Source organism: Phacochoerus africanus, chromosome 2, assembly GCF_016906955.1.
Source record: "Phacochoerus africanus isolate WHEZ1 chromosome 2, ROS_Pafr_v1, whole genome shotgun sequence".
Taxonomy (NCBI): Eukaryota; Metazoa; Chordata; class Mammalia; order Artiodactyla; family Suidae; genus Phacochoerus; species Phacochoerus africanus.
The window spans coordinates 203,501,664-203,510,975 of record NC_062545.1 but is presented as its reverse complement, the minus strand read 5'-3'; the positions used below and the strand labels follow the sequence as shown (position 1 = coordinate 203,510,975).

At 42.6% G+C, this 9,312-nt stretch overlaps 2 protein-coding genes across 2 annotated transcripts; both read left to right on the top strand.

Annotated features, from left to right (window-relative positions):
* Nucleotides 1-6,480: 6,480 nt before the first annotated feature.
* LOC125119954 (interferon tau-11-like) lies at nucleotides 6,481-7,157 on the top strand. The gene is given in 1 exon segment (XM_047767563.1): nucleotides 6,481-7,157. A coding segment is annotated over 1 exon segment (558 nt). The 3' UTR covers nucleotides 7,039-7,157.
* Nucleotides 7,158-8,495: 1,338 nt separating this feature from the next.
* Nucleotides 8,496-9,075, top strand: LOC125119953 (interferon alpha-1-like). Its single transcript, XM_047767562.1, has one exon. The coding sequence runs from the start codon at nucleotides 8,506-8,508 to the stop codon at nucleotides 9,073-9,075; it is 570 nt and encodes a 189-aa protein (XP_047623518.1). The 5' UTR covers nucleotides 8,496-8,505.
* Nucleotides 9,076-9,312: the final 237 nt, after the last annotated feature.

Below are 9,312 nucleotides of genomic sequence, written 5' to 3'. Positions count from 1 at the left end.
CTGATAATGTGAGAAAAAAGAATGTATACATGTAAGTGTAACTGGGACACCATGCTGTACAGTAGAATAATAAATAAATAAATAAATAAATAAATAAATAAATAAATCAGAAGATAATCCATTTGTAATATTTTTTAAAAGTTCAAATTACTTAAATATTTCATTAAGCAGTTTTTTAAACATGGTCAACACTGATACATATGCTTGCATAGAACTGATATGCCTAAAAAGAGAGATGGACATTTGGCCAATCCCCATTCCCACCTCCATTCTCTCATTCAGACCTTTATATCATTTTATAAAAGAAATTCTCCCTTGCAAATCCCAAGACTCACCATGGCTGTTCCAGCGTGCAAATCCTCATGGAGGGTCAGTTTCAGAAGATGTAGCTTTGGGGAGAGATTCCCTTGCTACAAAGTAGAAAAGGCTTCAGAGAGAAGCTTATGCTTTATCAGTCAGCTCCTCTCTCCGCTGTATCCACATCTTCCTTTGGACAGGCTAGTTTTGATCAACATTAAATGCACTTATTTTCCATCTTCTACATCTGGAATATGACCATTTCTTACAACTACCCGTATGTATGCTCTTACTCTGTTCAGATCCAAACTTCTAGAACGTCTCTGCAATATGAGTCCTTATTTCTTGATATAAAGCTCATTTCTCCAATTGCTATAATCTGGTGCCCATCTCTCTGTTTTCTTGAAACTGCTCAGCCAAGGTGTGTAACAAACTACATCTTACTGAGGCCACATTTCACTGCCAGGCAGCCCCAGCTGACATTTTAGAAGCATCAAACACTTGTTCCCACATTGACCATTTTAAAGTTGGACCTTCAGCTGGTTTCCATGTCACCATCATACCCCGATTTTCTGCTCCTCCTCTTCTCCTTCTTTTGCTGACTCCTCCCTCTCATCTCGGGGACCTTTGGTTTTTCTCAAAATTCCACACTAGGCATCACACTTCATCCTCTCTGCACAGAGTCTCAATCTCCCAAATGGTTCCAAATGTCATCTCTGAGATTACAACTTCCATATGCATGACTTTACCCAGAGCCACATCTCAAAACACTTGTTCCTCTCCAAACCCCTTATCTGCCTGCTACCCTACACGATCTCCACACAACATGTCCACCACTGGCCATCATGCAATTACCTGGCTAACCCTGCAGACCCTTGAGATGCCAGCTCACCAGCTGCTTCTTCCAGAAGCTTTCTCTGATCCGTGGGATCCCACATGCTCCCAGTGTCCTGCACTTTCCCTGTCACAGTATCAACAGGCCTTTAGTTGAATGCTCACCAACCCACATCCCCACCGGACTGGAAGCTCTGTGACAATACCAAGGTGTCTGCTCTGTACATTGTATCTGGCACCCAGCACAGTGGCAACAAATAGAAGGCATACTCACTACCTATTTGCTGAAGTTTAAATTCCATGATTCTAAAATGTATTTTGCACAGTTTCTTCATCATGCAACTGCTGAAACTGAATCAACAACCATCAGACATGTTTTTTCAAGAACGTACAAGTTAAAGGAACAGCTCCAATAACTATAGGACGTACTGTATAGCACAGGGAAATCTACTCGATGTTCTGTAATTACCCACATGAGAAAAGAATATGAGGAAGAATGGATATATGTACATATATAACTGATTCACCTTGTTGTACACCTAAATCTGTACTCCACTGTAGGTCAACCACACTCTACTGTATTTTAAAAAATACAAATAAATGTAAAAATTAAAAAAAGGGAAGAGCTTCTGCTGCGATAACCTGTCCCAGTGCCTTATGTTTCTCCTTCCCGGCCCAACAAGAGTTCTCTCCTTATGACATTTTAAGCCCCATCCTCTCCAACAGAAAATCTTCAGAGGAAGCAGTATCTTTGTTTTATTTACCATTATATTCACAAACACAAGTAAACTACTGTAGCATCAAAATATGTTAAGAATCAATGAAATAAATAAAACTAATTATATTCCTTTTTTAAGTCAGATTTAAGGTTTAAGGACACTTTGATTCTTTACTGTGTCACAGTGGGAACGCCCCAACACTTTTGATTCTTTAAAGTTTATAAGTAAAAGCTAACAGTTAAAATATACCTTGTACACCCCCAAAGAAAAACTGACCAAATCATAAGTACGAATTTTGTAAATGCAGCAATCATAATAGATAAATTCTAATTATTACAAATTTAAAAATATAGTTTCTCTGGATTCAAAAGTATTATTTCCAATTACAACTAAAATCAATGTGCTGAGATAACTCAGTGCATTTACAACTGAAGCAGAAAAGGCTTTGAACTGAGGAAACACTGAACTTGTGGCACCTATAAATAGGTAAAACTCTATTGTGGATGACTGGCTTCAAGTCTCCTTGCCCACTTCTGGGTTTTCTCTGAGGTTGATGCTACAGGGAAAGCACAGCCTACTTTCACATCTTAACTTCCAGTCTGACGAAGTCCCACACATAGCAGCTATGTACTTTCTTTTCAGGTGTAGCCTGGTCCTTCAAAAGGACTTCTTCAAAGTCAGGTTGGAGTCTTCCTTTCCAGGAAGGTCTTTTCTTCCCCAGGCTCCTACACCAAACTGGTCTCCAGATCCTCCTCCTGTTGATCAAGCCCAGTGAGGAATTTTAACTGTCTGTGTGGAATAAGCTGAAGCTCGGCTGGATCATCTCATGGAGAAAGAGGTGGCATGAGGTTTTTGGGTTCAGCTTCTTGGGAACCCCAAAGCATTCCTGTCCTTCAGGCAGGAAAACAGGGAGGACTCTCCCCATTAGGTGCAGAACTGGGACAGTCTCCTTCTTTGGCAGGCCATGGATCTGGGCCAGGTCACAGCTAAGTCTGCAGACGGGGCTGGAGACCATCATCCTCTGTGTCACCAGTGAAGAGCCTGGCAGGTCCCCAGTGAGCTTGCTGATGCAGATGTCTGACCATAGGAGACATTCTTCAGCTGCTCTGAACACCTGCCTGCAAAGGAGAGTCTTAAATAGGTCAGGATTGTCATTTCTCTACTTACCTCAATGTTGTTTCCATGTTTTTCTCAAGCTCTTCCAAATAACCTGATAACTCCAATGCTTCATTTGTTTATTACGCTGGAAATTAAACACACTCATGGAACTTGACAGAGGATCAATCCAGTAGGACGTGTTCATATAAATGAGACCCAAGGTTGAAATAAAAATCTGAGTCTCAATCAATGTCTTCTTTAATTCTAATAAAAATACTTACATATCTGAGATTTTACTCCATTGCCACACTTCGTAATACATCAAAATACAACAAGCCTGGTCTGTCTCTATGTGCTTTTTAAGTGGCTAAGACATTACATTTAAATTCTTCCACATGACTTTCAGGCAACATAGATCATATATCTGGATATAGTCTATGGACAATTGTGGCACAACCGTTAACATCAAGGGTTAATTCAGGAATTCCCATTATGGCTCAGTGGAAACAAACCAGACTACTATTCCTGAGGATGTGGGTTGGATCCCTGGCCTCACTCAGAGGGTTAAGGATCCAGCATTGCTGTGAGCTGTGGTGTAGGCTGCAGATGCTGCTCAGATCCTCAGTTGCTCTGCCTGTCTTGTAGGCTGGCAGATGCAGCTCTGATTTGACTCCTGGCCTGGGAACTTTCCACTTTTAAGGCAGCTGTTCTTCCCCACCCCCCACCCCCCAAAGCGGGGAGGGTTAATTCAAACCATTCTCTTCTTTCTGTCACCAAAATGTGTTGACTGCACACATACATGACAATGTGTTTGGCAGTGTGGATTCCAGGGAAGTAAGGCAGGGATGGGGACTGCCCTTCAGGGAGCAGGGAAGACAGACATCAGAGGCAGGATTAGGAGGAAGGAAGCAGCACATGCTCAGTACAGATGAGGGCCAGTACTCAGCACTGATGAAGAGGAGGGACTGGGAGAAGCAGAAAGCTCCACTCTCAACAAATCTGTGGCCTCTGACCTCAATTGACATCAGATTTTCATTTCCTTTCTAAAAAACTGAAACAACTGAACTAGTGGTCACTCAGGGATTTGTAAAGCTGAAATAAAATTAAAGTTGCAAAGTACAGGCTGAGAATCTCAACGCAGTGAATGACAGCAGCTTTTATATTAATATAACACATGGCAGAGTTCACACTCAGCCCAACCCAGAGAAGCTATGACTGCAGCTCCCTTACTTCTATAGAGAGGCCCCAAATGCAAAGTCTAGGAGAGGCATTGCCTATAGGACTGTGAGGGAGCAGAGCACAAGCTTCCACCCTTACAGCAGCGCCTGCGGCATTTTGGAGAGAAATTCTACAGCACTTGAAGGGTTTTGCAGAGAACCAACACTTTGGAAAGTTGTCTGAAAAAATATGGTTGTTCTGTGAATCATAGAAACGAGATGAATAGTCCTTCCCTCATCCTTAGTTAGTCTCAGACCACCTCTGGTGATATTAACACAAAGATTTTTTAAAAAGTTGTACAGACCTGGACATGGGTAAAAAATACAAATTGGGGTGAGAGTGGTGAGATAGAGGACATTACTATATTTTCAGTTGTGGAAGATCACCACACTAATTCAAATGGAATACTAGGGTAAAGTAAGCAAATACTTTGCACAAACATGGATTATAAAGAGGCCCCAAATCTATGTAATCAAGATAAGGAATATTTTAATGCAATATTAAAAAAAAAAGAAAGTTCTAAAACCTAAACATGATGAACAAAATATCAAAATTTTAAATAAAGACAATACTGGCCCTGCACTTACAACTCCCTGAGAGTGTTTCAAAGGAAGCTTTAAGTTGTCAATGACATTTGGGCAAACTCCATCTATAAAATTCTTATCAAAAAAAGTTTTAAAACGGTCAGATCTTATAAATGTCCCAAAAGATTGTACAGGAAATGAACTCCTTCTTCAAACAATATAGTGAAGATGGAGTCCTGGAAATAGTGTTTCAGTAACCTGGCTTAAATATTAAAAACTGTCGCAGAGGAGTTCCCGTCGTGGCGCAGTGGTTAACGAATCCGACTAGGAACCACGAGGTTGCGGGTTCGGTCCCTGCCCTTGCTTAGTGGGTTAACGATCCGGCGTTGCCGTGAGCTGTGGTGTAGGTTGCAGACGCGGCTCGGATCCCACGTTGCTGTGGCTCTGGCGTAGGCTGGTGGCTACAGCTCCGATTGGACCCCTAGCCTGGGAACCTCCATATGCTGCGGGAGCGGCCCAAGAAATAGCAACAACAACAACAAAAAAGACAAAAAACAAACAAACGAACAAAAAAACACTGTCGCAGAGCCAGGAGAACTTGTCAAACATGGAAATTCTCTCAATTAATAACAAGTAGAAAAAAGTAATCTTGAAAATATTAATAATAATTTAATGCTTCCATTAAAGACTGGAAGTTAAAATAATATTAAATGATGGTTTTAGTTTAAAATAAGTAAAGATTTGGAGTTCCGACGTGGCACAGCTGCTTAAGGATCCAGCATTGTTACAGTAGTGGCTGGGGTCACTGCTGTGGCAGGGATTCAATCGCTGGCCCTGGCCTGGGAACTTCCCCATACCACAGGCCTGGCCAAAAAAAGAGTAAAGTTTAAATAAAGTTTGATATAATGAATGCCGTTTTAGTATTCAAATATATTTTAATATTCTAAGTTTAATATTTTATATTTCAAAAATATTAAAATGTAAAAATAATGTAAAAGTATTTAATTTAAATTGCAGATATAAATTAAATTAGAAATAAATTTAATTAAATATAAAAAGTAAAATGCTACGAGTTTTTAAACATTTCTGTTTTTCAGTTCTTCAATACTTTCTCCTCCACTTTAACACTGTAGCCTTCAGACTCCAGGAAAGTCAGAGAATCAAGTGACACAGCTTCTCCATCCTTAGCACCGCTGTGGAGAGGACCCAACTCACCCTCAAGGCGTCCCCCCAAACCCTCCTATCTCCGCAGAGTCCCCCTTTCTCTGAGCTCTCCCAGCATCGCGCCAAAACCGAGCCCGAATCACTACAATCAGCTACAAGTCGCTCTTGTTCTGAGACTCGCACCCCTCAGAAAACAGATTCTTCTGTAAAAACGGCCTCGCTAAAGTTTCTGTGCGAAAATAACGCAGAAAACTCAGCCGGAAGCCCAGAAAATGCAAGGTTTCGAGATCCCTACCAGACAATAATGTCGCTGGTGAGGCCGGGACTAGCCTCGCTCTTCAGCAGTCAGGGACTCAGAAAGGAAGGTTTTTTGCGCATTAAAGCAGCACAAACTTGCTCCGTGAAGATGATCAGCTTTTGTTCTCCCGCTGCCTGACCGGCTGCAAATACAAACTCTAGAAGTCGGTGTTTCCAAAACAAACCCCATATAAGGACATACTGCGCCCTCTTGCGGCCGCCTAGAGAAGCACGCTGCCCTGGGTTCGGGGAAGGAATGTTCTTGCTCACAGTTTAGCAGTGCCCGCGCGCCCCCTGGCGGCCCTCTAATGAATCGGCTGAAATTCTCAATGGCCCACATCCAGTTGCTCCTGGCAGGAGTGATACTCTCCTCCATTGCTGCTGGCACTCTTGGCCAGAATTTGTCTGGGATCCATAGGTTAGAGAACAGGGAAATCTTCATGCTTTTAAGACAGATAAAAGGGATCTCCTCTCAGGCATGCCTAAAGGACAGAACTGACTTCCAATTTCCTTGGAAAGGAGGGAAAACCACCAGAACACAGACATCTCAAGGCACCTGTTTCCACCCTCTGATGCTCCAGCAGATCATCAACCTCTTCAACACAGAGAACAGCCGTGCTGCTTGGAACGACACCCTCCTCGATCAACTACTCTCTCGCCTTGATCATGGCCTGTAACAACTAGAGCAGTTGAAAGAGGACAATCCAGCTCGTCCCTATTTGGGAAGTGTTGTCCGGAAGTATTTCCAAAGAATCCATCGCTATCTCAAAAAGAAGGAATATAGTTCCTGTGTCTGGAAGGTTGTCAGAGTAGAAACTGAAGTGTGCCTTTCCCTTATGCAACAATCGTCAACGAAGACTCAAGAGAGAAAAAAGTCACACTTGTGACACATCTTAATCAGTAACATTATTGTTTGATTTGACCCCCAAAGCAATCTTACCTCACATTTCCACACATGCTGAAAAATATTTGAAATGAAAATCATGAACTATCAAAAATATGTTTAGAGAGACTATGATTATTTCATTGAATAAATGTTTTTATAGAGTAATTTCTTAAATTTGATGAAATTATTGGGGGCCATTTGCTGTTCCTATGTGGGAAGTTTATTTTTATTTATTTATTTATTTATTTTTTGTCTTTTTGCTATTTCTTGGGCCGCTCCCGCGGCATATGGAGGTTCCCAGGCTAGGGGTCCAATCGGAGCTGTAGCCACCGGCCTACGCCAGAGCCACAGCAACGCGGGATCCGAGCCGCGTCTGCAACCTACACCACAGCTCACGGCAACGCCGGATCGCTAACCCACTGAGCAAGCGCAGGGACCGAACCCGCAACCTCGTGGTTCCTAGTCGGATTCGTTAACCACTGCGCCACGACGGGAACTCCTGGGAAGTTTATTTTTAACGGAAAGGTTTTTAGGATAGTCTGTTGTTGCACACTTTGGTCAGCTGACTTAATACCAGCTGCTGCAATAAGTAAATACCAATCTGTCAGCAATCTGATCCTAAGAGAAATTTGTTTCCTTTGTATTAGAATACAGTGCAGGCACTCCTGATTAGATGAATCATCTAATTGGCTCTGCTCCAAACATGATTCAATGACATGGGAACCTGCTATTATGTGGCTTTGACATATTCTATGTATGACTTCAAATTTTTCTGTAGTTCCTTCAGGTTTTTTCTAGCCAACAGGATAGTGAGTAAGTATGGGAATAGCATGGGATGGTTTCAAAGGACAGGTCAGTGCAGGGCAATATCTATATGTTGGTACTATTATAAATCTATCTACAAAAATACTACCTGAGTATGTAATTTAATAGATTTTTATTTATGTAAGTCTCTATATTATACTAAAAGTCACTCTGCCAACTTAGGTTGCAAGACTTAGTTATAAAGGTAAATTAAATTCAATAACTTTTACATTTCATTTATAGCTTAAAACTTTTTGTCATTCACAACTGTGAACTGAATGTAAAGAGTAAGCTTTGTACTTTCTTTTTCTATGGATAAAATAGAGATATTCATGGATTATATAAATAGATACACAGTATACCTGTGTTTACAAAATTTCATGGGGTCATAGTTAGGAAAAAAATCTAAAAAGGCTCTGTAGAGAGAGGAAGGGAAGGCAATAGTGAAAAAGAAATGGCTGAGAAATGTTGCCCTAACCCATTTGGAGAGTGCAAGGTGAAAAGCAGAAACAGAACTAGAAAGTAAGAGGGAACATTCAGAAAATGGAAAACAATTTGCTCCCATTTAAGACACAGGCCTGAGGGAAGGTCTTCAGACATCCTAGAGAGCAGGGTCACAGAGTCACCCACCTCAGCCAGGACAGAAGCATCTGCAAGGTCCCCAATGGCCCCATCCTCAACTCTCCTCACGGCCCTGGTGCTGCTCAGCTGCAATGCCATCTGCTCTCTGGGCTGCGACCTGCCTCAGACCCACAGCCTGGCTCACACCAGGGCCCTGAGGCTCCTGGCACAAATGAGGAGAATCTCTCCCTTCTCCTGCCTGGACCACAGAAGGGACTTTGGATTCCCCCAAGAGGCCTTGGGGGGCAACCAGGTCCAGAAGGCTCAAGCCATGGCTCTGGTGCATGAGATGCTCCAGCAGACCTTCCAGCTCTTCAGCACAGAGGGCTCGGCTGCTGCCTGGGATGAGAGCCTCCTGCACCAGCTCTGCACTGGACTGGATCAGCAGCTCAGGGACCTGGAAGCCTGTGTCATGCAGGAGGTGGGGCTGGAAGGGACCCCCCTGCTGGAGGAGGACTCCATCCTGGCTGTGAGGAAATACTTCCACAGACTCACCCTCTATCTGCAAGAGAAGAGCTACAGCCCCTGTGCCTGGGAGATCGTCAGGGCAGAAGTCATGAGAGCCTTCTCTTCCTCCACAAACCTGCAAGACAGACTCAGGAAGAAGGAGTGACAGACATCTGGTTCATCTCGGAAATGCTTCTCACTGACTAACAAGCCCACACTTCCTCCTGTGCTGCCAGGTCACAGCCCCTCACTTCTGTTGTCATCCTGCCATGAATTGACTCAATTTTCAAAGTTTTTTTAGGATTATTAAGCAAAATCCTGTTCTACTCTATACTCACTGGTACCCTATGGATGGCCCTGACTGCTCTATTTATTTATCTATTTTAATATTTATTTATCTCTA

Bases quoted from the DNA above. Each gene is read 5' to 3' on its own strand.
- LOC125119953 (XM_047767562.1), top strand. From the start codon at position 8,506: ATGGCCCCATCCTCAACTCTCCTCACGGCCCTGGTGCTGCTCAGCTGC.